This window comes from Macaca fascicularis, chromosome 19 (genome assembly GCF_037993035.2).
Source record: "Macaca fascicularis isolate 582-1 chromosome 19, T2T-MFA8v1.1".
Taxonomy (NCBI): domain Eukaryota; kingdom Metazoa; phylum Chordata; class Mammalia; order Primates; family Cercopithecidae; genus Macaca; species Macaca fascicularis.
Window position 1 is genome coordinate 19,889,246 of NC_088393.1, and position 27,708 is coordinate 19,916,953.

Below are 27,708 nucleotides of genomic sequence, written 5' to 3' on the forward strand. Positions count from 1 at the left end.
CCAGGCTGGAGTACAGTGGCATGATCTCAGCTCACTGCAATCTCCGCCTCCTGGTTTCAAACAATTCCCCTGCCTCAGCCTCCCGAGTAGCTGGGATTACAGGGGCCCACCACTACGCCCAGCTAATTTTTTGTATTTTTAGTAGAGATGGGGTTTCACCATGTTGGCCAGGCTGGTCTTGAACTCCTGACCTTGTCATCCGCCTGCCTCAACCTCCCAAAATGCTGATATTACAGGAGTGAGCCACCGCACCCGGCTGAGATTCAGACTTTTAAAAAGTGGGGTGGGTGTGGTGGCTTCCTCCTGTAATCCCAGCACCTTGGGATTACAGCCGGATCATGAGGTCAGGAGATCGAGACCATCCTGGCCAACATGGTGAAACCCCGTCTGTACTAAAATACAAAAAAAAATAAAATTAGCTGTGTGTGGTGGTGCGTGCCTGTAATCGCAGCTACTTGGGAGGCTGAGGCAGGGGAATCGCTTGAACTAGGGAGGTGGAGATTGCAGTGAGCCAAGATCACGCCACTGCACTCCAGCCTGACGACAGAACGAGACTTTGTCTCAAAAAGAAAAAGAAGTTTGAATCTCTTCTACCTTCTCTGGATATAAGAAAAAAAGAAAATAAAACCAAAAGAGTTTGAATCTCCTTTTATTTTGGCTTCATCTGCTTTTCTTGGAGACTAATTTTCACAGTGCTGTATATTTCTGTCACGTCACCATTTCTGCTACCGTTTCCTCTTTCTTCCATCTCTACAAATCTAGACTCTACCCTTTGGGGCCCAGCTCAAATGAAGTATTTCTAGATTCTTCTCTCTTCCTTTGGGCCAGCATGCTCGATACCTTTTCCAGTGTTGCCTTGTAACAAAATAGTGATTTGCACACATCTCCCAGGCCTTGCTGGGTCTGTGCTCCTGTGAGGGCTGAGACCTGAGCTGCTCCTCTGCCTGTCCTCCACTGAGGATGTGCCTCGGGGAGGTCAGTGTCTGGCGCAAGGTGAATCTTTGTCGTCAGGCATGGTCGAGTTGAGGAGCCCATCATTGGTCCCTGTCCCATGGGGCCAGGTGGGCTGTGAATTAGAAGGGGTGTCCCAGGCACTGATCAGGCTCCTCATGCTGCAGAAGTTTCCTTCTGAGTTCACACATCATCCAGATGTGCAACAGCCAACAAGTCAGTTCTTGTGGCTTCTCTGGAAGCTGACATTACCATGTTTTCGGCATGAAGTAGAACCAACGAGCAAGGTTGCCATGCCAGTGAGTTGAGGATGTTCTGTAGCTCTATCCAGCTTGATGAGAAATTGCGGGGCCAACAAAGTAGTGTGGATTGAAGTGAAGTAGGCTGGTGGGAATGTGTGTGAGACTCAGCAGGGCTCGGGGCTCCTTCACATGCTGTACAACTTGGTGATTCCGGCCCTTGTGTCTGAAAACCATACTTTGTGGTTTTTCCATATTCTTGAGACAAGTAGATCAGTAGCTGTGTGGATGCTGATTGCTCTTGAGAACTACTGTTCTTTTGCTCAGAATTAAACGCAGAAGAAAGACTTTTCTTCTTTTTTTTAGAGACAGGGTCTTGCTCTGTTGCCCAGGCTGCAAGTGCAATGGTGCGATCATTGCAGCCTTGAACCCCTGGACTCAAGCGAGCCTCCCTTCTTGGCCTCCCAAAGTGCTGGGATTATAGACATGAGCCACTGCTCCTGGCCAGAAAGATGTTTTCTGAGACAATTGAGCAAGACTTAGAAGTGGGAGGGGGGGATGAAAAACTGTGCATGCGTATGAGTATACACACGTGTGTTGTGCAAGATTGCTCTGTGTGTAACTAGTGTATGCTTTGCAGGGCAGGGAGGTGTCTGTCTGCTGTCCCACTGTTTCCTCTGTCTGTCATCTGCCTTTTCCTACAGGGTCAGATGCTCTTACTTCTTGGGCACCATGTGTTCCTTGTCCCCTTCCCTGTCTTCTTGTTGCCCTTGGCTTCCCTGGAGCCCACAGCCCTGGTGGGGCCAAGGAGTCCCTGCTCAGGCACTGTGAGCCTTGCTGTGGCTGTCAGAGGCTAATGGGGAGACTGCCCATCTTGTGGGAAGCCTTTGTAACAGTGACTTGGCACCTTCAACAGGACAGAAGAATGTGTTAGTTCCATCTCCTGTTTTTGTAAAGTGGTTGTCTACCTGTTGAACTGCATCAGCCTCTCAACCAGGCAGAAGATTTAGAGAATCCATGTCAGACCCCAAGTCCAGGGAGCCCCAGTGTGAGCTGGACAGGACATAGATCGCCCCCAGGCTGGGGGGTGAAGTGACGTGCAGAATTGAAGGACTAAGGCAGGGCGTGGCAGTGGGCAGGACAGGTCCTGGTGGTTCTACTCAACCCCTGGGCTGGGGCTGGGCTGAGGAGCTGAAGCCACAGGCAAAATGTACCACACGAAGACCTTTAGCCACCCACAGTAACTTTGTTTTGGGATCTTGATTCATTCTGTGGGACAGGACATGGTGTAGGTTACCTGCCTGTCCAGATCCTGCCTCGGAGTGGGACAGTCATGTGTAGGGCAGAGCATTAGTTGGGAGAGGTCACACTGGCTGGGTGTGGACCTTGTCCTCCTGTGCGTCCCCCCAAAACCAGGTAATGCGTCCTCAGGGTTTCCCTGGCACAAATGACCTTGCTTTCCCTCAGTCCTCAAAGGTGATGGTCAGTCCTGGTTACCTGGGGAGCCCGTGCCCTGTGACTCCCTTCCTGCCACTGGGCATCCCTGAGCCCCCATTCCTCCAGCAATCAGCCTCAGTGGTGTGTTTGGTTCACACCTTGCGCTTGCACTGTGACTGAAACCTCCCCTCCTCAGTGAGGCTTCTCCTGGGCCCCCAGGCTGGGCTTGTACCCCTCAGGTCATTCTCAGCCCCGTGCTTTTCCTTAGGGCTTTGATGTGATTCTCAGGCACCTGTGCTTAGGGAGTGCTTGTTTCTGTAACTGGGTTAAAGTTTCATCCACTGCAGCAATTGAGTTTATAGCACATAATTTCCTTCTACCGGGGACCTATTTATCTTGAGTGTTCTAAGTGTGGGCTTTTAGGACACTATAAAATTGACCCTGTAGCAAGCTGTCTTGTCTGCACATAGCACTTTTTGAAACTAAATTTCCTTCTGACTTGTCAAAAGAGTTAACCTTGAGTCCTTGCCCTGGATTGAATTTACACATTCGAGTCCGTCTGCTGTCTCCCCGACATAGAAGGTCTTGCTCTATTGCCCAGGATGGAGTGCAGTGGCACAGTCACAGCTCACTGCAGCCTTGACCTCCTGGACTCAAGCAGTCCTTCCACCTCAGCCTCCTGCGTAGCTGAGACCACAGGCATGCACCACCACAACTGGCTATTTTTTAATTTTTTTTTTTTTTTTTTTTTTTTTTTTTTTTTTTGAGACAGAGTCTCGCTCTGCCGCCCAGGCTGGAGTGCAGTGGCGTGATCTTGGCTCACTGCAAGCTCCGCCTCCCGGGTTCACGCCATTCTCCTGCCTCAGCCTCCCGAGTAGCTGGGACTACAGGCGCCCGCCACCTCGCCCGGCTAGTTTTTTTGTATTTTTTAGTAGAGACGGGGTTTCACTGTGTCAGCCAGGATGGTCTCGATCTCCTGACCTCGTGATCCGCCCGTCTCGGCCTCCCAAAGTGCTGGGATTACAGGCTTGAGCCACCGCGCCCGGCCAAATTTTTTAAATTTATTTTTTGAGATGGAGTCTCACTCTGTCGCCCAGGCTGGAATGCAGTGGTGCGATCTCAGCTCACTGCAACCTCTGCCTCCTGGGTTCAAGCAGTTCTCTGCCTCAGCCTCCCGAGTAGCTGGGCTTACAGGTGCCTGCCACCACGCCTGGCTCATTTTTGTGTTTTTAGTAGAGATGGGGTTTCACCATCTTGGCCAGGCTGGTCTCAAACTCCTGGCCTCGTGATCCACCCACCTTGGCCTCCCAAAGTGCTAGGACTACAGGCATGAACCACCACGCCTGGTCAAATTTTGTGTGTGTGTGGTTTTTTTTTTTTTTGAGACAGTCTTGCTCTGTCACCCAGGCTGGAATGCAGTGGCACGATCTTGGCTCACTGCAAGCACCGCCTTGGCCTCCCAAAGTGCTGGGATTACAGGCATGAGCCACCACGCCCGGCCTATGTTTTGTTTTTGTGTTTGTTTTTTGTTTCTGTTTTGCTTTTGAGACAGAGTTTCGTTCTTGTTGCCCAGGCTGGAGTGCAGTGGTGCAATCTTGGCTCACCGCAACTTCCACCTCCTGGGTTAAGCGATTCTCCTGCCTCAGCCCCTGGAGTAGCTGGGAGTACAGGTATGCACCACCACACCTGGCTAACTTTGTATTTTTAGTAGAGATGGGGTTTCTCCATGTTGGTCAGGCTGGTCTTGAACTCCCAACCTCAGGTGATCCACCCACCTCAGCCTCCCAAAGTGCTGGGATTACAGGCATGAGCCACTGCACCCAGCTTAAAACAGTTTTATCAGGAGGCCAGGTGCAGTGGCTTACGCCTGTAATCCCAGCACTTTGGGAGGCTGAGGTGGGTGGATCACCTGAGCTCAGGAGTGTGAGACTAGCCTGGGCAACATGGTAAAATCCCATCTGTTCCAAAAATACAGAAAATTAGCTGGGCGTGTTGGCACCCACCAGTGGTCCCAGCTAGGGGAAGATCGCTTGAACCTGGGAGGTGGAGGTTGCAGTGAGCTGAGATCAAGACATTGCCCCCATCCTGGGTGAAAGTGAGACCTTGTCTCAAAAAATAAAGAAAAAAGAAAAAACATTTATTGGAGATGAAGTCTCCCTTTGTTGCCCAGGCTTACCTTGAATTCCTAGGCTCTAGTGATCCTCCCTCCTCAGCCTCCCAAAGAGTTGGGATTACAGGTGTGAGCCACTGCACCTGCCCCCCCACCCTCTTAGAGTTCTGGTTTTGAAACCTACTTTTGTCTGTAGTCCATTCTACTCTAAGGCTGATTTTAGAAAAGTAGATTTGTTCCAACACGATTGATGTGTTAAGAGGACCGTTGAGGTGTAACACAAATGTTGCAATGGTTGCGTCTGGTTTTGTTCAGATTCTTCTGAACACTAGGCTAGGGATTGGAAAACTGCGGCCCACCAAGTGGTGGCCTGTTTTGGTAAATAAAGTTTAATTCACAGACACGCCCATTCAGGTATGTACAGTTGGGCCTCCATATCCTTGTGTTTTGCGTCTTTGAGTTCTATCAACTGTGGATTGAAAATATTTGGGGTAAGCAGGCATGGTGGTATGTGCTTGTAATTCTAGCTACTTGGGAGGCTGAGGCAGGGGGATCTCTTGAGTCCAGGAGCTTGAGACCAGCCTGGGCAACGCAGTGGGACCCCATCTCTTAAAGAAATTATTTTTGGGGGCCGGGCATGGTAACTCACAACTGTAATCCTAGCACTTTGGGAGGCCGAGGCGGGTGGATTGCCTGAGTTCAGGAGTTTGAGACCAGCCTGGGCAACACAGTGAAACCCCGTCTCTACTAAAATACAAAATATTAGCCAGGCATGGTGGCGTGTGCCTGTAGTCCCAGCTACTCAGGAGGCTGAGGCAGGAGAATTGCTTGAACCCGGGAGACGGAGGTTGCAGTGAGCCGAGATCACGCCACTCCACTCCAGCCTGGGTGACAGAGCAAGACTCTGGCTCTTAAAAAAAAATTTTTTTTGGAAGAAAAAAAATGGAAAAAACAGTACAACATAAAATAATACAAATAAAACTATAGTATAACAGCTGTTTACATAGCATTTACATTTTATGGAGTATTATAAGTAATCTAGAGGTGACTTACTAAAGCATATGGAAGGATGTACATAGGTTGTATGCTAATACTACACCATTGTATATCTGGGATTGAGCATCTGGGAATTTTGGCATCCAAGGGGTTCCTGGAAATAATCCTCCAAGGGTCTCGAGGGAGAGCCGTCCTGTCAGAACCACAGAGCTGAGGACTCCTGACAGAGACTAAATGGCCCGCAGAGCCAAAATTATTTACTGTGTAGCATTTTAAGAAAAAGTTTGCCAACTCTTGCATTAGGTGAATCTAGAAAACTGTTCCCAGTTTAATAGAGCACCTGTGAGTACATGAAATAAAACTGCCCACACCTCAGACATGCACCAAGCCCCCGCGAGGTCCCACACTTTGCAGGCCACACCCCATCCCTTTCTGGAGTTAGACAGCCTCCCTCCAGCAGAAATGGCAACCCACCCATGCCCACAGCAAGCAGCAAGTCTTCCCCGAGGTGAGGGTCAGACATGCAATGTTTGTGTATTTCTCAGCCACTGAGCGTGTATGCAGCTGTGCTGCCCATATATCCACATGTGTCATTGCTTGGGCTCTTAATGTATGTCATAGGTGAAATTTTGAAGTACTGTGTCCCTAACCCCCTTATGTCCATAAGCCCTGTGTTTTTATCACATGGGTTTGCATCCTGCAGTGGTTTTTAGGAGTGCTGCCTCTGTTGTGCTACAGCAAAACTTAACCATACTTTGAAGGTAAAGGCAAACACCAGAAGGTTCGCTGTCATTCATGACAATAAAGTCGTAATCACTTAATATCTCATCTGGACCCCTTGGTGTGAGAGGCAAAGGTGAAGCCCAAATTGCCACAGGTGCAGTGTTCCCCTTGTCCTTTGGAGTCTTCAGGTCTGACTTTGAGTGGTTGATGGGGCCTTCTGATGGCTGACCAGATACTTTCGTGCCTCGGTTTCCCCACCTGCAAAAAGGCAGCTGATGAGAGCATTTACCTTACAGGTGGTTGTGGGGTAAATGCTCAATCATTGTTAGGTGTTTTGCCTTTAAAAATTAGAAGATCCCCATGCTTCTATTAATTACAAAGGAGCAATAGATTTGGATCAGACCCTGAGGATCCTCGTGCTGAAAGTGAGTTTGAAGTGTCCGATCCAGTCCCCCAACTCAGAGCACTCCTATCTGTGATACCTCTGTTCACGCACCCAGTATATACAGCACACCTACTCTGTGACTGACACTCTTCCAGAAGTGGGGCCACCCCAGGGACATGGACAAGATGTTGTACCTGCTGTCACAGATTCTGTTATCTGGTGAATGGTTGGGATATTCTGAGGGCTCATACCTTCTGGCTGCAGGTTCTTCCCAGGGGCCTCCCATTGCCCCAGGCAGGGCAAGTCTAGATTCAGTCTTGCCTGGAGACATCTGAGAATGGCTGTTCCATCCTCCTCCTCACATGTATGCAGCTCTACTTTGAGCCCCACCTGTGCCTTTCACTCCAGGTGAATGCAGTTTAAACATGATTAACAAGGGCAGGCGCGGTGGCTCACGCCTGTAATCCCAGCACTTTGGGAGGCTGAGACGGGCGGATCACGAGGTCAGGAGATTGAGACCATCCTGGCTAACATGGTGAAACCCTGTCTCTACTAAAAAATACAAAAAATTAGCCAGGCGTGGTGGCGGGCGCCTGTAGTCCCAGCTGCTGGGAGGCTGAGGCAGAAGAATGGCATGAACCCGGGAGGCGGAGCTTGCAGTGAGCCGAGATGATGCCACTGCACTCCAGCCTAGGCGACAGAGCTAGACTCCTTGTCAAAAAAAAAAAAAAAGATAAGAATAACAAAAGGCCCTTTGTAGCATACCGTGGAAGACTCATCAGAGTGGCCACCTAGACAGAGGTGTGGTGGCCTGAGTTCAGACCTATCCTGGACCTTCACCCAGCCAGACTTCAGTTGCCTGTACCTTGTGGGGTGACACATGCCTGTCTCCATCTCATGCAGGCTCTCAGTGAGAGGCACTTGGCTCCAGCCAGCGTGCACCTCCCCACTGCTGGTCTTGTCCTAGGACCACAGCAGGGAGACGATCTCTGAGTCTGGGGTCTTTGAAGGCTCAGGGGGCTCCTAGCCAGCTGGCTGGGCTGGGGTCCATCCTGATAACATGTGAGAGAGAAGATGCCTATCTCTGGTGTGTCTTTATTTTCAGGCCACCAAGGGTTATGAACCCAGCTTCAGCCAGTGAGTAGTAGTAGACATCTGTTCTCCTTTTGAGAAAGCCTTTAGTTCAGGACTCACCACAGCTTTCCGTTTCTTGCCTTGAGACCCTCCTGGCTCAGCTGCTTGGCGCATGCGGTTCCCCTGCCTGGAACGTCTCACCTGATTCCTTTTCCTGCCCTGGCCTCAGTCTGGGAGACGCCATCTCAGTCCCCATGTCTTGGAGTTTTTAATGAAAGCACTTTACTTGTTTGCTCCTCTTTGCCCTGTAGGGCAACCCCGGGAATCACATGCTTCATGAGGCTAATTTACAGAAACGTAGGCGTAACTCAGCAGTGCATACCAAGCCTATACTCTTTGCTGTACACTGAAAGTGAAGATGAATGGGGGAAGAAAGTTTATTCTATTAAAGAGCTCAACATTGAGTTGTGGGGAGAGAATGAAACTCCTGAGTGGCACGGAGATTGTTGCCAGGGCCCTCCTCATAGTCCTGGTGAGGTATGCTGTGGCCTGGTGGTCACTGTGGTAGCCACTCAGGGAGGCTTGTGGCCCATGTAGAAGGCGAGCTGTGGGGATGAGCTGAGGGGTTTAGGTTGCCTGTTTAGATTTTGAGAGTCTCTAGCACGTGGCACAGAAGATAGATGATTTAAGCTGTGTGAACATCTTCAATAAACACTGTGGAAGAAGGGGCAGTGGTACCCTCTCTCGGCCCACTGAAGCTTCTGTGTCCATCTTGTGTCCTTGGTCCTGTGTGTTGGAGTGTTGGAGGAGCTGGCCTCTTCCGCCATCTCTCCAGAGCTTCTCACCCTGGGGAGCCTCCTTCCTCCTCGCCTGGATGCGGTACTGTCTTTCTTTGTTAGTTTCTTTCTGTCCTTTTTTCTTTAAGAAACAAGGTGTCACTATGTTGCCCAGGCTGGACTCATACACCTAGGCTCAAGTGATGCTCCTGCCTTGGTCTCCTGAGTAGCTGGGACTACAGGCATGTGCCACTGTGCCTGGCTTCACACTCGTGCTTTTGATTCTTATCCTTAGCAGGTGGGGCTGTTGTTTTATCTGGTTTTCTTTTTTAATCCTTGCTTTCTTTGAGTACAGGACTGATTCATAGTCACTGTTAACAGAAAGAATTCAAGCAATACAGAAATGTTTACTATAGTAAGTGAAAGTTTCTTAATAATCTACTCTTCAGAGATTACTACTACTGATTTTGGTCCAGTTCCTTTCAGTTTTGATCTTAGTGAAGTTGCTTTCATTTTTTCCCCTGTATACACCTTTTTTAAAAAAAACCATGCAGATAGTACTATGCTATTCTGCAACTTTTCTCTCACAGTTCTTTCCATTTTTCTTCACATAGTATTGGCTGTGAAGTAGGGATGGGGATACTGAGACTCAGACCTTGTTTCTTAAAGAGAAAAGTTTGGGTTGACTGTTTAGAATTTGAGAGTCTCTAGCATGTGGCACAGAAGGTAGGTGATTTAAGCTGCGTGGACATCTTCGATAAATACTGTGGAAGAAGGGGCAGTGGCGTCCTCTCTCGGCCCACTGAAGCTTCTGTGTCCATCTTGTGTCCTTGGTCCTGTGATTGATTGACAGGCCTCTCCCCTGGTCCCTGGCCAGCCAGCGGGTGTGTGATGGAGCTGAGACCAAGTCTTTGTTCCCTGCTGTGTCTAGTTGTAGAAGCTGACTGCTTGGAACACCTGTCTCCCAAGTTAAGTTGTATCTTTTGTACTTGGTCTTAACAAAGTTTGATGTTGAGAAGTCCAGAGCTGCTGTTTCTGGTGTGTCTTCCTTCCGGAATGAGTCCCAGTCACTGTTACTCAGAGATGTGCGTCAGGAAGTGGCTCGGGCCACAGTTCTGAGCAGATGGAGGTGTCTGTTCTGCATAGGAAGATGTATGCTTGTCAGGCAGGCGCTGCCAATGCCAAAACTTGGCCCACCTATTCTCTCCTTACCCCCTCCACAGGTCCTTCTGGGCCACAACGAGGTACCTTGGTTTGACTCTTAGGAAGTGGGGGAACCACTGAAGGGGGTGCAGATCCAGGATGTGGCTTTGGGAGCTTCATCGGGCTATGTTGCCGGGAGGAGAGTAGACAGGGGTTCTGGGTCCAGAGGGCCATCTGTGCTGTGCATCTATCTCTGTGAAGGGCAGGGCCACAGGGGCGCTCTGGAGGTGGGCACCTGGGCGCAGGCTTGCTGCAGCTGCGTGCCTGTAGGGCCCTTGTATCTTGAGTGTTGGGCACAGCTCACAGCTAGCGAGGATAGCACCTCAACCCCGTTGTCGTCGTCTGACTCAGCACTGGTTGCTTCATGGGCCCTTCTTCCTTCCTGATAGGAGAAGGTGCCTCAAGGTGCCCTGTGCCTCCTGAGGACAGTGGCTGCCCCCAGGTTCAGGGCTCTGCTCCTCAACATCTCCATGGGACTCATCATGGGCCTTGCACTCAGCACATCCAAATTGTAGCCCAACCTTCTTTCCTCAAATCTGCTCCTCCCCATCTCAGATAAAGCCAGCACCACTGGTCCAGTTGCTCAGGCAAAAACAAGTGAAAGAAAGCAATCCCCTCTGGATTGCCCGTGTCTCCTGGAACTCTGCTCTGTCCCCTTCCCCAGTCTAGCTGTACCATAGGAACCGCTCCCCTGCCCCGTGGTCCTCCAGCCAGGTGATCCTTTAGAGCAAGCCAGATTCTTCCCCTCTTGTCTGGGCCAGTGCTTCCCCCAGTTCACGTCTCAGCTCGGGCCCTGTCTCCTTCAGGGCTGACTTCCGGAGCCGCCCGTTTTGCCCAGCTGCCCCGTGCTCTGCCTCGTGTCCCCACAGCACCGTCACCAACACCCTCTGTCATTTCGCTCCTTTTCCAGCATGGGGGGCGGATGGTGTTCCCTCTGTCTTGTTCATCACTGAGTCCCCAGCCCGCAGTGGAGGCTTGGTGAGCTGCTGTCGGGTGAGGAGGCAGGAAGACGCCTTAAATCCACTGTTCAGAGCATCAGCCCTGCCGCTCCCGCCAGTGCTTTAACCCACTTACTGCGAAGCCTCACTTTCTTCCTGTCTGAAATAAGAGTGTTACTATGGGTATGTTAGTGATGGGTGCCATAGATGGCATTTTATGGTAGAGTAGAGTTAGTATTAGCAGTGCGACCTCAGGGGTTTGGCTTTATGATTTGTGTCTATGTACTGAATTTCTCTTTTAATTATCAAGAGATGCTTACTGGCCTGGTGTGCCAGAAGTGTGCTGGGTGCCTTCTCGTTGTCCCCCGAGTCCTCTTTAAGAGTTCCGGTTCCTCCCACAGCATCAGTCAGCCTTTTGGAATGGTTCTAGAACATGTTTTCTGCCTGAGGCTCTCAGGCCAGTTGGATGGTGGCATTTTACGAAAATAAAGCAGCATTTGTATCTGCCCTAAAGCCCATGGAGGTGCTCCCTGTCAGAGCTGCGCTGTGTCTGTGTGGGGTCTATAGTGTGGCTGAAACCTGCCCTTTTGGCCCCTAGTTTAGGAGGAGCTGGGCTATGCCCCCACCACCTGCCAGCCCAGTGTGTGGGGATGAGGAGACTGATACCCACTCAGCCTTGCTGATGATGCTCATCTGTGCTGGCCTGCAGCCCGGCCTGGGGTGTTTGGAGAGAATGAGGCGGAGGGTGAGGCTGACTTTCAACCTTGTGTCTCAGGCAGCCCTGGCAGCCTCAGTGCTCTCCTCTTTCTTTTTTTTTTTTTTTTTTTTTTTTGAGACGGAGTCTCGCTCTGTCGCCCGGGCTGGAGTGCAGTGGCCGGATCTCAGCTCACTGCAAGCTCCGCCTCCCGGGTTTATGCCATTCTCCTGCCTCAGCCTCCCGAGTAGCTGGGACTACAGGCGCCAGGCGCCCGCCACCTCGCCCGGGTAATATTTTTTTTTGTATTTTTTTTTTTTTTTTTTTTTTTTGAGACGGAGTCTCGCTCTGCCGCCCAGGCTGGAGTGCAGTGGCCGGATCTCAGCTCACTGCAAGCTCCGCCTCCCGGGTTCACGCCATTCTCCTGCCTCAGCCTCCTGAGTAGCTGGGACTACAGGCGCCCGCCACCGCGCCCGGCTAGTTTTTTGTATTTTTTTAGTAGAGACGGGGTTTCACCGTGTTAGCCAGGATGGTCTCGATCTCCCGACCTCGTGATCCGCCCGTCTCGGCCTCCCAAAGTGCTGGGATTACAGGCTTGAGCCACCGTGCCCGGCCTTTTTTTTGTATTTTTTAGTAGAGACGGGGTTTCACCATGTTAGCCAGGATGGTCTGGATCTCCTGACCTCGTGATCCGCCCGTCTCGGCCTCCCAAAGTGCTGGGATTACAGGCTTGAGCCACCGCGCCCGGCCGTGCTCTCCTCTTTCAAATGGGCACACTGCTGTTGGGATCCATCTTTGTGGGCAGTAGCCGGCAGAGGATCTCGGCGTCCAGGACGGGGATGCTCTCTGTGCACTGGCGGCTCCCGCACAGGCCTGCCCTGGAACTTCTGCCACCGGAGCTGCCTTCCCCTCACTCTCCCCTCTCACTGGGAATTTTGAAATGAATCCTCATTTGCCAGTCAGGGTGACCTAGCCTCTTCACCTACTTTTAGGAAGTGTTCTAATGCACCCCCCACTGCTGCTTTTTGCAGGAGTCATCTGTCGCGCTTTTTTCTTCCTGACAAGTTTGCTCCTGGGTCTGTGTGGTGGCTGCCAGCCCTGTTGTACTGGGGGCACTGGTCTCACTTGCTTCGAGGAGGGAGGAGCCACTCCTTACCGGCACCTGCCCTCCCCAGGAGCAAGTGTCCAGTGGTGGCCGAGGATTGGCCAGTAGCAGGTTCTGCGTCATTGGTCTTGGCAGTGGAGGAGCCTCCTGCCAAAGGAGCCCCCTGTACTCGCGGGGCTGGCCCCGCCCCCTCCAGCTGTGCCTGTCCTTCCTGAGGTGGGGGAGGGGTGCCGCAGGGCCCAGCCCCGCAGTGGCCTGCCTCTGGGAGGCACAGGCACAGGGCAGGCGGGCACTGTGAGGCTAGCCGTCAGTGCTGGGCCTGGGATTGGCAGAGTTCCAGGCCTTAGGCTTCATAGTGAGCAGCTGTGTACCCTGAGTACACACCGGCCAGCCCTATGCTGAGGACTCTGACCCGCTATCACAATGGGGGGCCCAAGAGGAGAAGTCTCTGGGACTGGAGGGAGCAGCCCTGCTGGGCATCTGAGGCCCTGCTCCGCCCTGCATCTCTCAGAACCTTTGGGTGGCCTCTGGTCCTATACCAGTGACCACAAAGTGAGGCTCTACAGGCACAGCCCCCCTGATATGGCTATCAGTTCCACCTTGTCCATGTGGGCCGGAGCAGCCGTGAGAACTCATTCAGGGTCTTGAGTTCAGATGGGCTTCATGGAACTGAGCCCAGGGCTTACAGGGCAGGAGGCTGTGCTGGGAGGGTCCCCACCTGGCTGGAACAGGGGCAGAGTGGGGAGCATGTGGGTTTCTTTGAGTCACAGGGAAGGGTGCTATGTCCTGGAGATGGAAGTGCATTCTGTCTGTCCACCTGGGGACGTCATCCCCAACAGTAGTTATCAGGCCAGACTGGGAAGCTTCACCCATAGGGTGGGGGCCCTACTTGTCCGAGGTCCTGGTCTCCCCTCAGTCTCTCACCTAGACAGGCTCCTCCCTGCCCTGGGCCTGGGAGTGCACATACCTGCTGTCTAAGGCAGTGCTTGAAGGAGAAATGTCCCACCCTCCCACAGTGAGGAAAATGAAAGGAGAAGAGGGGACCTACACTCTGAGGGCAGTGACTTATCTGCGGTCTCACAGGAGGTGGGACAGGCAACCTGTTAATGAGTGAGCAGTTCAGATGGGGTTTGTGGGCAAGGCACATCGGAGGAAGGAAGGACAGAGACCATAGAACTTGAGAGAGAGGGACACCGTAGCATTCCTCACCTCCCCCAGAGAAGTGAGGCCTTGACCTCCACATTCAACCATAGTCTGCCTGGGCTCCATTCCATGGAGAAGCTGAGGGGCAGCTGAGCAGGAGCGGGGGCGGGGGTGTACAGGCTGGCCGGCGGGGAGCAGCGGAGGCTGCACAGTTGGTGTGGGGTAGGTGGTAGGTGCAGGCTGGGATGCCGGAGGGGCTGGAGACAGGTGGGGGCGAGTCTGAAAGCCTGTGCCCTTGAGATTTCGGATCTCCCTGCCTCAGCCTGGTCATGTTAGGGGTCAACCATGGCACCTGGGTGGTGGTGAGAGAGAGACGGGGTAGGGAGGGAGCACAGAGCTGCTCTGGGCTTGTGCAAAGCACACCAGTGGTTTCCTGGCCTTGAGGAGACCCCAGTGTTTTGAGCCGGTGCCCGGGTGCCCTGGCTGGACCACACTGGCATGACACACGTGTAGATGGCCTGCTTTCCCTCTGGCTCCAGGAGCATGAAGCAGCTGTCTCTTTCCTTTCAGTCTGAGTGCATAAGGGGGCACATTTGGGCAGGGCCTTGTGCTATTGCTCATTTGTGAAATCGGCTCCTTTAAGGAAGCTGCAGATGAGTCAGCTCTGGAGCATGTCCCATGGATGGTGACAGGACCCCTGTGTTGCCTTGTGCTGTCCCCAGCCTCCAGACTGGGTCTACCTGGCTCTACCTGGGAAGGCCTCCCCAGGGTGTTTGCCAGTGAGGAAACAAAGACTCTGGCAAGATGAGTGCCCTGCCTGTGAGGACACAGATAGGACCAGAGGGCTTCAGCATGAAGCATGCCACAGGTGTGTGTGAATCAGGGCTCTCTGTGGGGTCCAAGTGGGCGCCAACCATCCCATGGAAAACTGTGACACTTCGGGAATTCTACTAGAGCTCAGCTGCTAAATTTCTCTTTTGTTCCCTGGTAAACATTGGGATGCTTTTTTAAGAACCTGACTCTCCCTGTCTCAATTCCTGTGACCTGTCCTGTTGGGGCGTCGAGGCCAGGGATTGGAGCGGCCCCTTTAAGAGTGCCAGTGTCCCAGCCCCTGCTATGGAATGCCAGCCGCCTCCCTGCAGACAGACATCGCTGTGCTGTCGTCCTGTCTCCGTGAGGGTTAACAACACTTCAGCCTGTTGTCTGGAACCGGCTCAGACTGGTTTTCTGGAAAGTGCTTTGTCTCTCCTACTGAATCCTGGGAAGGGTCATGTGGAGCCCAGTGATGTCATGGGATCAAAAACTGACTCAGCTGTTTTTTTCTTCTTTTTCTTTCTTCTTTAAATCAAGATATGTGTGTGCTGCAGGTACAGGGCGGTGGCGTGTTGATGGGCCAGGCCTCACCCTACTCAAAGTGTACCTTGCCGGCAACCAAAGGGTTAAATGTGACCCCCAGTCCCCACTCCCCAGAGGTGAGCAGGGAGTGAGGAGACCTCCCTTCACTGAAGGGGAGAAGCTGGGGTTAACTCGAGTCACCACAGTGTAGGGCTAGTCCCAGGCCCTGACCCTGTTCCTGGAACAGTGCAGTCACCGCCCTCCTGGATTCCAGACATTGCAGGTGCTCAAAATCCCAAAGGCAGGTAGTTCAGATCTAGAACAACTTTTCCTCTGTTTGCTGTTGAGCCTTTCCTTGCTGATAAGCAGCTGCCTTCCACTGCTCCCGTCCAGCTCCCTGCTGCCTCTCGCCCCCAACCGGGCAGGGTGTAGCTTGGCTCCACCAGTGTTCAGCCACACGGTGGAGGCTGGGGACACCCCCATCCTGCCTCGCCTTCCTCAAGGCAGTGATGAAATGTCCTGGGGATGCTTTTCTGGGCCCTGCGTTTGTTGTACATTCTTTTGCCATCCTCCCATAGGGAGGAAAACACTGAAAGCAACACTGAAAAGTTTCCAAGAAGGTGGCATCTTCGTTGCACCCAGTTAAAATGTTGTGTCTTCTCCTCCCTCACAAGTTCAGAATGACCGAAGAAGCATGCCGAACACGGAGTCAGAAACGAGCGCTTGAACGGGACCCAACAGAGGACGATGTGGAGAGCAAGAAAATAAAAATGGAGAGAGGATTGTTGGCTTCAGATTTAAACACTGACGGAGACATGAGGGTGACACCTGAGCCGGGAGCGGGTCCAGCCCAAGGATTGCTGAGGGCAACAGAGGTCACGGCCGTGGCAATGGGCAGAGGCGAAGGGCTGGTGGGTGATGGACCCGTGGACATGCGCACCTCACACAGGTGAGTGGGAGGAGCCAGCGGGAGGGGTTGGAACCTGGAGACAGGCCCAGTGTGCCCAGATTGGGGCCAGCCACACTCCAGGCCTCTTGGTAATAGCTTGGCGGGGTTGTGGAGATGGCTGTAGGCTCAGCTCGGGCATCACCCCCCCGGCAGCTGTGCTGTTGTGGCCATTCCAGGGCCCCAGGTCCCAGCTGCAAGTAACACAGGGTGTGGGTCTCACAGGAGTAGGAGTGGCACATTCCATCAGCTCCCCTGCCATCAGTAGGCCTTTGCCACCCATGCGCCTGCTGTCTGTCTAACTCGGTGCTTTTGATTTGTAGGGACACTTGAGGTTTTCATTTGGTTATGCTTCCCTGCTTTTCAGATCTGGGGATCAGAGGGCCAGGGATGCTACACCTACCTTGGTCACTTGGCTAGGGATAGAGTCGGGAGCCCAGCCCAGGGCACCCTCCTCAGAGCGGGTACGGAGTGCTCATTCGACTCCACATTCACTTGCTTCTGGTCTTCAGCTTGCTCTGTTGGTTTGTCCTTAGTCAACACTGATTACTTCTAGAGTGACTTTCCTCATATTCATCTTTTGTGAGTCTCTTAAGGTAAAAACTTGAAATAAAAATAAGACCCAATCTTGACTTCAAAACCTTCCTTTCTCTCTGTAAAGAGAAATTCAGACCCAGCACCTGCTCTTGCATCACCCTCCTTGGAGCTCTGCAGAATGTTCACGCCCAGACACCCGCTGAGGGCTGTGGTGTGGCCACAGCTCCCCGGCTGGCCCTGTGACAGACTCCTCTGTGGCCCATTGCTCTCTCTCTCTCACCACCCACTAGAGTCTTCTCCCTGTGGAGGGTCTGTCTCTCCATGCCTGTTCGTAAGGGACAGCTGGTGGCTCCTAACCTTTCCATGTCAACCAACCCCACAGGGAGACCCCAGCCTCCAGTCTTATGTCAGATTCGTTTTTGGAACCCAAACTGTTGGGATCCTGAGGACTTCAGAGATCATCCGGTGTTCACAGCGTTTAAAATGGGAAGATAAATGGGAAAACCCAAGCCCGTTCCTGTTGACAAAGGCTCCTAGTGTGAGGAAACACACTTTGTGGTCCTGCTGTCCAAAGAGGGCTTTTCTGTCTGACTCTGCTGTCTACAGTCCCCATTCTAAAACCAAGGTCCTCTTCTAAAGTTCCAGAAATAAAACTATAGGTCCAAGTCTCCTTTCCCTTTCTCTATGTTTTCAGCCGGAGACCAGTCCATGACAGCTCAGCAGGGGTGAGCAGTGAGGGGCTGGTGTGGAGTCAGGGCAGGAAGAGGAGGAGTCCATGTTCATGGGAATCTGCAGTCCATGTGCATGGGGTTCCTCATGCATTCCTGGGCCCCTGGCATGCATTTTCTCCTGTAATCACCATGTTCCCCTGCAGGGTAGGCCAGTGGATTGTGAGGGAGAGGTTAAGTGTTAAAGAAACAGAGTTGGCTGGGCACGGGTGGCTTACGCCTGTAATCCCAGCACTTTGGGAGGCTCAGGCGGGTGGATCACGAGGTCAGGAGGTTGAGACCATCCTGGCTAACATGGTGAAACCTCGTCTGTACTAAAAATACAAAAAATTAGCCGGGCGTGGTGGTGGCGGGCGCCTGTAGTCCCAGCTACTCGAGAGACTGAGGCAGAATGGCGTGAACCTGGGAGGCGGAGCTTGCAGTGAGCCAAGATGGCGCCACTGCACTCCAGCCTGGGCGACAGAGCAAGACTCCATCTCAAAAAAAAAAAAAAAGAAAGAAACTCAGAGTTGGCCAGGCGCGGTGGCTCACACCTGTAATCCCAGCACTTTGTGGGGCCAAGGCGGGTGGATCACGAGGTCAGAAGATAGAGACCATCCTGACTAACATGATGAAACCCCGTCTTTACTAAACAAAATACAAGAAATCAGCTGGGCATGGTGGCAGGCACTTGTACACTTGTAGTCCCAGCTACTCGGGAGGCTAAGGCAAGAGAATGGCGTGAGCCCAGGAGGCAGAGCTTGCAGTGAGCTGAGATCACGCCACTGCACTCCAGCCTGGGCGACGCAGTGAGACTCCATCTCAAAAAAAAGAAACTCAGAGTTCAGGCCCAAACCCAGATATTTTCTGTTGTCAAAGCCGGGGGCTACCCTGGGCCTCTTGGTGTCTTTCCTCACTGGGTCATTGCCTTCCAAACTGAGAAGATGCAACATTGTTTCCTGCAGTCGATTGTGTTGCTTTCCTTATGACAGTAAAGGAAGGGAGCAGGGGACAGAGATGAACGCAGGTGCTGGTGGTGCTGGTGTCAGGGCCCTCCTGGAGCACTGAGACACCCAGGGTATTTGTGAAGCAGTGTGGGAATGAGCAAAGAACCCAGCTCACAGGCCAGCAGGCAGAGTTGGGGTCATATCACTCACACTGCCTGATCCTGAGCAGAGATCTTAGCCTGTGTTTCTTCATTTGTAAGATGAGCAATCATCTCTGCCTTGCAGGTTGATTGTATGCCAGGTAACGTGTACCAAGAATCAGCCTCCATGTTTGGTGTCTAGTGAGGAAGGCGACTGACTCTGTGTTGGTGACAGCTTCCCTTCAGTCTTTAGCTTTACTCAAAAAGAGATGTCACGTGTATGCCTAGTGTCTCCCCAAATTCTTACGCTGTTTTGTGTCGTTCTTTGGAAAAGTACAGATGGGAGTTTTGACAGAATCACAGCATCATGTCCAGCCCAGAGCCATTCTAAAACTAATCCATTCTGGAGCACATGGCTCTGATTTCTTCTAATACCTTCAAATGAAGGTATTAAAGAAGTCTTTGGATTCTTCTTGGGAGTGTCCAGCTTGGAGCACCCCTTGGAAGCCTCCTTTTAGTGCACAGTGTGGTGGTTTTCTCAATTCCCAGGTTGGTTTTCAGTCCTTCATAGGGCAGAGCTGTATCAATCCACAGTTTAAGTCAGCTGAAGCTCTTTGGCGTCAGATTCAGTGTCTTATAAGACTGACATGCCAATTTTAAACTGTTATGCCAATAGAATTTAATTTTCATTGTTTAACTTCTCAATTGAAGTATAGCATATGTAATGAAAAGTGCACATGTTAGCCACTAGATACACTTTGACAAACTGAACGCAACCTCATAACCCTAATCAAGGAACAAAATGTTATAGGCCGGGCACAGTGGCTCATGCCTATAATCTCAGCACTTTGGGAGGCTGAAGTAGGCAGATTGCTTGAGGACAGGAGTTCAAGACCAGCCTGGCCAACATAGCAAAACGCCGTCTGTACTAAAAATACAAAAATTAGCTAGGCATAGGGGACTGCCCTTGTAATCCCAGCTACTCGGGAAGCTGAGGCATGAGAATCGCTTGAACCCGGGAGACAGAGGTTGCAGTGAGCCAAGATTGTACCACTGCACTCCAGCCTGGGCGACAGAGTGAGACTCCCTCTCACTGGAAGGAAGGAAGGAAGGAAGGAAGGGAGGGAGGGAGGGAGGGAGGGAGGGAGGGGGGGGGGAGGGGGGGGGAGGGAGGGAGGCTGGCTGGTTGCAGTGGCCCATGCCTGTAATCCCAGCACTTTGAAAGGCCGAGGCAGGTAGATCACGAGGTCAGGAGATCGAGACCATCCTGGCTAACTTGGTGAAACCCTGTCTTCACTAAAAATACAAAAAAATTAGCCGAGCCTGGTGGTGGGTACCTGTAGTCCCGGTTACTTGGGAGGCTGAGGCAGGAGAATGGTGTGAACCTGGGAGGCGGAGCTTGCAGTGAGCTGAGATCACGCCACTGCACTCCAGCCCGGGGACAGAGTGAGACTCCATCTCAAAAAAAAAAAAAAAAAAAAAATGTTATTAGCACTTCTGAAGCCCCCTCATGCTCGCTTGCTGTCACTGTCCTCCAAGGGTAATCACGTTCTTGACAATGCCAGTTAGATTTTCTTGTTTGGTACTTTAAATAAGTGGGATTATATATTGTGTACCTTTTATCTTCCTGCTTTCACTCAACATTGTGAGATTTACCCATATTGTTGAGCATACCAGTAGTTAATCCATTTTCACTGCTGTATAGTATTCTGTTTATAGGGTTTCTATTTGGGTGTTTTTCAAAACTACCGTTTTTTTCTTTCATGCTATCTTACTACCGTCTTATGACCCAATTTGGGCATATTGGAAGCTACAGGCAGTTTCTAATGGCTTATAGGAGAGAGAATTTCCTTTTTCTTTAGTGGCTGGTGAATTGGAATCATCAAAAAATATATATGTGTGCGTGTGTGTGTAGTATACATATTACTATGGTGGGATGATTTGGAGCATGCAGAGGCAGATACAGTGGTAGAATCAGCTTTCTCCCTCCCTCTTTTACTCCCCTCCCTCTCTCTCTTTAACTCAGCAGTTTTTCTATCTTAGTTTCCCAACTTGTGTGGGTATTTTATATTCCACATAAATTGAGGGTGGAGGGCAGCTTCTGGTTGTGTTGAGAGATTGGCAGAATTGACAAAAGCAAAATGAAACAATCTCAGCATTCTGGAAAAATTGAGCAGGAGCATACAACAATCTGAGAAGTATTTATGCCTATAACTGCTGAACTTCAGGTGAGAACAGTGAGACTCTATGGCATTTGTCCTGGAGCTATTCCCATGCCATCTCCCATCTGTTTGGTAAAGAGGTTCTGTCCAGTCACTGTCAGCTGTGAGGACCAACAGCTTCTCTGTATGGGCGAAAAGGGGGAAGACTGTTCATTTTAGAGTGGTAACAACCCTGCCTGTGGTCTTGCAGAGAGGCAGGTGAAGATGGACAGCGGCTCTGTTTTAGCCCAAGATTGGGGTAAGATAGAAAAACTATTTGAAGAAATAATGGACAAAAACATACTTGAGGATAACCTCATCCAGGAAGCCCAACAAACCCTAAATAGCGTAAGTACAAAGAGATCTTGACCTAGATACATCATAGTCAAAGTGTAGTAAGCCAAAGAAAAAAAGAAAATCTTGAAAGTAATGAGAAAAACAGCTCAGCACGTCTGGGAAGCATTAATAAGATGAACAGCTGACTTCTGACTTGAGACAGTGGAAACAAGGAATTGAATGATGTTAAAAGTATCCGAAGAGGAAAACTGCCAACCCAAAATTCTATAGCCAGAAAAAACAGTCCTTCAAAAATGAAAGAAAAAAAGACATTGTCAGGTAAACAAGACGGAAGGAATCTATTGCTGGTAGACCTGCCAGTCCTTCAGCGTGAAAGGAAATGACACATTGGCAACTTGAGTCTATGAGAAGAAATAAAGGACACTGGAAATGGTAAATGCATGGGTTAACTGGAAAGACTTAGCTAGTTCTGCAGTCTGGAAGCCAACCAAAGGCTTAGAATGATCTGTTGGGTTTATAATATCCACAGATAAAATATATGTGATATTAGTACAAAAGATGGGGAATGAAATGGAGCAATATCGGAGCAAAATTTCTGTATCTTACTGGAATCAAGTTACCATCAATCTTACATAGATTATGGTTAAGATGCTTACTGTAATGCCTAGAGCAGCTATGAACAAAATATCTTTAAAATATAGTTTTTAAAAAGACAGATCATCAGAAGAATTAAAGTTGTACACTAAAAAATATTTAGGCCGGGCGCGGTGGCTCAAGCCTGTAATCCCAGCACTCTGGGAGGCCGAGGCGGGTGGATCACGAGGTCAGGAGATCGAGACCATCCTGGCTAACACGGTGAAACCCCGTCTCTACTAAAAAAAATACAAAAAACTAGCCGGGCGAGGTGGCGGGCGCCTGTAGTCCCAGCTATTCGGGAGGCTGAGGCAGGAGAATGGCGTAAACCCGGGAGGCGGAGCTTGCAGTGAGCTGAGATCCGGCCACTGCACTCCAGCCCGGGCGACAGAGCGAGACTCCGTCTCAAAAAATAAATAAATAAATAAAAAATATTTAACATGAAAGGTAGTTTCTTTATTCACTGAGAAATAAACAAAAAAGAGGACACGTGGAAAACAGCAAAATGGCAAATGTCAATCCAGCCATGTCAATAATGCAGTAACTGTAAAGGATCTAAATACCCCAATCAAAAGGCAAAGACTCAGATAGTGTAAAGAAGCAAGATTAAGGCCAGGCGCAGTGGCTCACACCTGTAATGCCAGCACTTTGGGAGGCCAAAGTGGTCACAAGGTGAGGAGTTTGATAGCAGCCTGGCCAATATGGTGAAACCTTGTCTCTACTAAAAATACAAAAATTAGCCGGGCATGGTGGTACGCACTTGTAGTCCCAGCTATTTGGTTGGGAGGCTAAGGCAAGAGACTCACTTGAACCCGCGAAGCGGAGGTTGCAGTGAACTGAGATCATGCCACTGTACTCCAGCCTGGGCGACAGAGTGAGACTGTCTCAAAAATAAAAAAGAAGATTCAGCTTAATTATATGTTGTTTATGAGTGACACCCCTTAGATTCAAGGAATAATGCAAAAGAATGGGAAAAGAGATACTATAAGTGACAGTTTGAGAGCTGGAGTAACTGTATTAATAAGAGATAAAAGACACTTTAAGACAAACAATATTACTAGAGCCAAACTGCAACCTTTTTTTGTTGTTGTTGTTGAGACAGAGTCTTACTGTCACCCAGGCTAGAGTGCGGTGGCACGATCTCAGCTCACTGCATCCTCCGCCTCCTGGGTTTCAGTGATTCTCCCGCCTTAGCCTCTTGAGTAGCTGGGACTACAGGTGCCTGCCACAACGCCCGGCTAATTTTTTTAGTAGAGACAGGGTTTCACCATGTTGGCCAGGCTGATCTCAAACTCCTGACCTCGTGATCTGCCTGCCTCAGCCTCCCAAATTCCTGGGATTATAGGCAAGAGCCACCATGCCCAGCTGCGACATTTCATATAATATTTCAGGAAGACATAACAGTCAGCAGAGCCCCAAAATACCTGAAACATAAACTTGATAGGATTGATGGAAATTAATCAGTTACAGTTAAGAGATTTCAATATCCCACTGTCCATAATTGGTAGAACATCTAGACAAAATCGGCAAGGTATGGAGGACTTGAAGAACATTATTAACTCACTTAGCCTGACTGACATATATAGAGTACCTGGTGAATGCAGAATACATCCTCTCAAATGTGGGTGAACGTTCGCCATTGATCATACACTGGACCATAAAACAAGGCTCTACTATAGCTGTTTAAAAAAAAAAAAAAAAAAAGGAAGTAACAAGTGTTGACAAGGATGTGTAGAAACTGGAATTCCTCATACATTGCTGGTAGGAATGTAAAATAGCCCAGATAGTTTCTTACAGAGTTAGATGTAAACTTACCATATGACTTAGCAATTTATCCAAGAGAAATGAAAATGTGCCCACACAGACAGGTACATCTGCAGCAGCATGATTCATACTGGTCGAAAAGTGGAAGCAGGGCCAGGCGCAGTGGCTCACGCCTGTAATCCCAGCACGTTGGGAGACTGAGGCAGGCAGATCACCTGAGGTCAAGAGTTTGAGACCAGCCTGGCCAACATGGTGAAACCCCATCTTTACTAAAAATACAGATATTAGCCGGGTGTGGTGGTGTGCATCTGTAGTCCCAGCTACATGGGAGGCTGAGGCAGGAGAATTGCTTGAACCTGGGAGGTGGAGCTTGCATTGCGCCGAGATCGTGCCGCTGCACTTCAGCCTGGCGACAGAACAGGACTCCATCCCCCCCCCAAAAAAAAAACAAAAAACATGGAAGCAACCCAGTGTCCCATGGATAAAACAAACCTGCTACCTCTATACACCAGATTACTGTTCAGCTTTATAAGAAATAAACTACTCATGTGTGCCATAACATGGCTGAATCTCAGACTTACCACGCTAAGGGGAAACAGCAGACCAGGAACTACTCGTTGTATAAGTTCACTTACAGGGCATGTCCCCCCAAAAAACAAATTTATTTGAGAGATGGAAAGTGACCAGTGGTTGACTAGGACAGGGCTGGGGGTGGGTGGTAGCAATGATTAACACCACATGGGCACATTTTGGGAAGATGGAAATGTTTTAAAATTGTATTGTGGTGATGATTGCACGAATTTACTGAAATCATTGAATTGTACTCTTATGGTGGCTGAATTTTGTGGTATGTAAAGTATACCTCAATATGGATGTTAAAAATAAATAATTAAATGAAGGTTAAAATAGTTTGGTTTCTGTTCTGGCATCCATAAATGTGCACACAGAAAAACAAAACCCTCAGAGGTAGAAGTTGTGAGTCTGTTGGTTTTGTGAGGCCAATCCAAAGGTCATGGGCATGTGCTGCCCCCATGCTGAGTCCAGACTGTCAGATGAGGCTGGAGCTGGCAGGCAGAGGAAGCTGCTCTTGGTTCTCTGTTTTTTGGAGTTAGTCTTGCGCCGTTGGCCAGACAGGAGTGCAGTGGTGCGGTCATAGCTCACTGCAGTCTTGAACTCCTCGGCTCGAGCCACCCAAGTAGCTGGGACCATAGATGCATGCTACCACACCCGGATGGGTTTTTTGTTGTTGTTGTTCTTTAAAAAAATTTTTTTTCTGTAGAGATGGGGTTTATTATGTTCCCCAGACTGGTCCTGAACTCCTGATCTCAAGTGATCCTCCTGCCTCAGCCTCCCAAAGTGCTGGGATTATAGGTGCGTCACGGCACCTGGCTGGTTCTGCCTGTTTTGTTTCTGTGATAAGTAGCAGATCCAGTCCTGCACTTTGCTATAGAGGAGAGGCTCTTTCTGTCAAATGATTGATCTTCAGAAATAACTGGCCACACCCAGACGTAAATAGCTTGATTTGTTTTCTTTTCTTTTTCTTTTTTTGAGATGGAGTTTCATTCTTGTTGCCCAGAGTGGAGTGCAGTGGCATGGTCTCACCTCACTGCAACCTCTGCCTCTCAGGTTCAAGCATTTCTCCTGCCTCAGCCTCTCCAGTGGCTGGGATTACAGGCACCTGCCACCATGCCTGGCTAATTTTTGTATTTTTAGTAGAGACAGGGTTTCACCATGTAGTCCAGGCTGGTCTCAAACTCCTGACCTCAGGTGATCCGCCTGCCTCAGCCTCCCAAAGTGCTGGGATTACAGGTGTGAGCCACTGCACCTGGCCTTGATTTTTTTTTTTTTTTTTTTTGGATGGAAGAGCATATTGCTCGGTAAAAGTGCGGCTCTTCTCCAGGGGTCCTGCAACTGAAAGGTAACTCGGGCCTGCATGGGGTGAGGGAATGAGAACTCTGTGAATGGCCACACCTCACTGAGGATGTGTTCGTGTGTGCCTTTTCTGAGGTGTCAACTCTTTCTGGATTGTCAGTGGTCCAGGATGAGACCTGCTGTGTGTCAGGTACTGTGCTGGAGTGGTGGAGAGGTAATCAAGACAGGATCTGATTTTGCAACTATTTTTTGGAAGACCATGTCGTGAAGGAAAGTACAGAGGTCTTGGAAAGAAGGACTTGCCATTGGCGGTGTGGCTCACCGTCTCCATTTCCTTATTTCACCTGGGAGGAGACTGGGCTGTGGCTTCCGTGGTCCATGGATTGGGCAGACTTCAACACAGCCTAGGTGGATGTCTGGCAAGTGTCCTCCTGTTAGTGGCATGTGGCGTTCAGGCAGCTCTTGTGTCTTCCTCTTTGCTCCCCACCTCCTCTTGTACCATGAGTCTGCTGTGGGAGGAGGCAGCACTTGTACCAAAGGCCTGGCCCATGGTGTGGACAGGACAGTCTGGGATGTGTGTTCCTTAGCCACTTTGGGGCTCAAAGTAGCATCTGTGCTGTTAGATCTGATCTTGGCTTTAGTTTTTTTTGGCCTTCAGCTCCCTGGTCAAGCACTTGTGGCCAGTGACCGTAAAACGCACTGGAAATGCAGTCTGTTTACTAGGCCTGCAAAGCCAGTCGCAGTTGTTGACACTGGTGTCGTTGATGACAATTAGAATCATTGCTGTCGTCTTTCTTTTTAGAATTTGGCAGTCACCAAGGGGGCGGTGGGGTGGCGCATCGGTGTCACTTCCCTGCCCAGAGAATGCACTGGCTGATCATTTGATGTGAAGGCAGGTCAGGCCGCCCACCACGGTGAGCATGCGTGCCCATCATTAAAATGCATGTTAGGCTGGGTGCGGTGGCTCACGCCTGTAATCCCAGCACTTTGGGAGGCTGAGGTGGGCAGATCATGAGGTCAGGAGATCGAGACCATCCTGGCTAACACAGTGAAATCCTGTCTCTACTTAAAACACACACACAAAAATTAACTGGGCATAGTGGCGAGCCCCTGTAGTCCCAGCTACTTGGGAGGCTGAGGCAGGAGAATGGCGAGAACTCGGGAGGCGGAGCTTGCAGTGAGCCTAAATCACGCTACTGCACTCCAGCCTGGGCGACAGAGCAAGACTCCATCTCAAAAAAAAAAAAAAAAAAAAACCACAAAACTTAACACATCAGGCCTTCCAAAAGCAAAAACAAACAAATCAGAAAGTAATGTGATATTGCTTCCTCCTATACATCCAGCCACCCAGTTGTCCAGAACGTGGGAGTGTGGACAGCTTTGTTTTGTTCTGTGCCAAAATGGGGCCAGCTGCAAAAGTGTGCATTGGTTGCCTAATTTTTCCAAGATGACTCTGAGGATCATGGATAGAGTCCTTGCTGTTCGGGCAGATACTTTTTACAGGGAAGGGAGAGGAGGGTGAAGTCAACACCAGAATTGCTTCCCCTCCCCCCGCCACATGAGCATGGGACTCCCCTGGTGTGCCCGAGTCAGTGAGTTCTGACTCACGCGTGCACCTGTGAGTAAAACCCTGATTTAGGTCACAAACTGTATCACTGCCCAGAAACCTTACCATCCCACTCCAGAGGGGCCCTCACGCACCCCCAGCCCTTCCTGTTTTGGTGCTTCCCCTCATGAGACTGGTCTTGCCTCTTTTCCGGTTTTCTGGGGATGCACACACAGAGTCAGTGCTCTTTGGGGTCTGGCTTTCTTCTGAGTGTTTTGGGATTTGCCTCTGGTGTGTATTGGTGTGCCTCTGAGTGGTGTGCACAGGGCACTTCTCATCTGTCAGTAGATATCTGTGCAGCCTCCAGTTTGGGGCTGGTGTGAGCACCCGCTGCTGTGCAGGTCCCTGCAGATGTCTCTTTGTAGGCACGGGTCAGCATTTCTCTTCGTAAACACTTGGGTTGAACTGCAGGGTTACAGATTGTGTGTGTGGTTAGTCATTTTAAAGAAATGACTAGGCTTTTCCCCCAAAACGGTCTGTGCTCTTCACACTCACAGGCGTGGCAGTCCAGCACAGCATCTTCACTTGTTCTCAGTCTTTATAGTTTTAGCCACTGGGTCTACAGAGAGGTCGGGGTCCAGACTCTGGCATACATGTGTGGCTGTGTCTTAAGCCCGTCACCCTTGCCCCTCTGAGGGAAGCACGAGGCCAGGCAGAAGATCCCACTGCCCCTTGTGCTAGTCAGTCACATAGTGGATGCTTGGACAGTCACTGGTGCCACAGAACCCCTATCATCATTGTGTTGGCTGCCTGTGTACGGGTGGAGGGGGTGTCTTCACAGCGATGTGCAGAGCTGAGCTTCCACCCCCTGCTCTCAGGACTATGCCTCCCCGCAGCTGCGCCCGGCCCGCCCGCCGGCCGGCTGTCTGCAGGAATGCACGTCCTTGAATGAGATGGACGATGGACTAATGTGGCACAGCTGTTGACGTGAGGGCTCAGGAAGGGGCTG

General features: G+C 50.5%; 1 protein-coding gene across 16 annotated transcripts in view; it reads left to right on the forward strand.

The window, feature by feature from the left end:
- Positions 1–27,708, forward strand: part of GATAD2A (GATA zinc finger domain containing 2A) — a 123,028-nt gene that overhangs the window by 66,286 nt on the left and 29,034 nt on the right. For 8 of the 16 annotated variants that reach the window (XM_065535343.2, XM_074026557.1, XM_065535346.2 and 5 more), the window contains one exon: positions 15,784–16,058. In XM_065535343.2, coding sequence (XP_065391415.1) covers positions 15,790–16,058 — 269 coding nt within the window. In that variant the 5' untranslated portion in view covers positions 15,784–15,789. The remainder of the gene's footprint in view (positions 1–15,783; positions 16,059–27,708) is intronic. The other 8 variants (XM_065535347.2, XM_074026562.1, XM_065535349.2 and 5 more) reach the window with 1 other exon arrangement.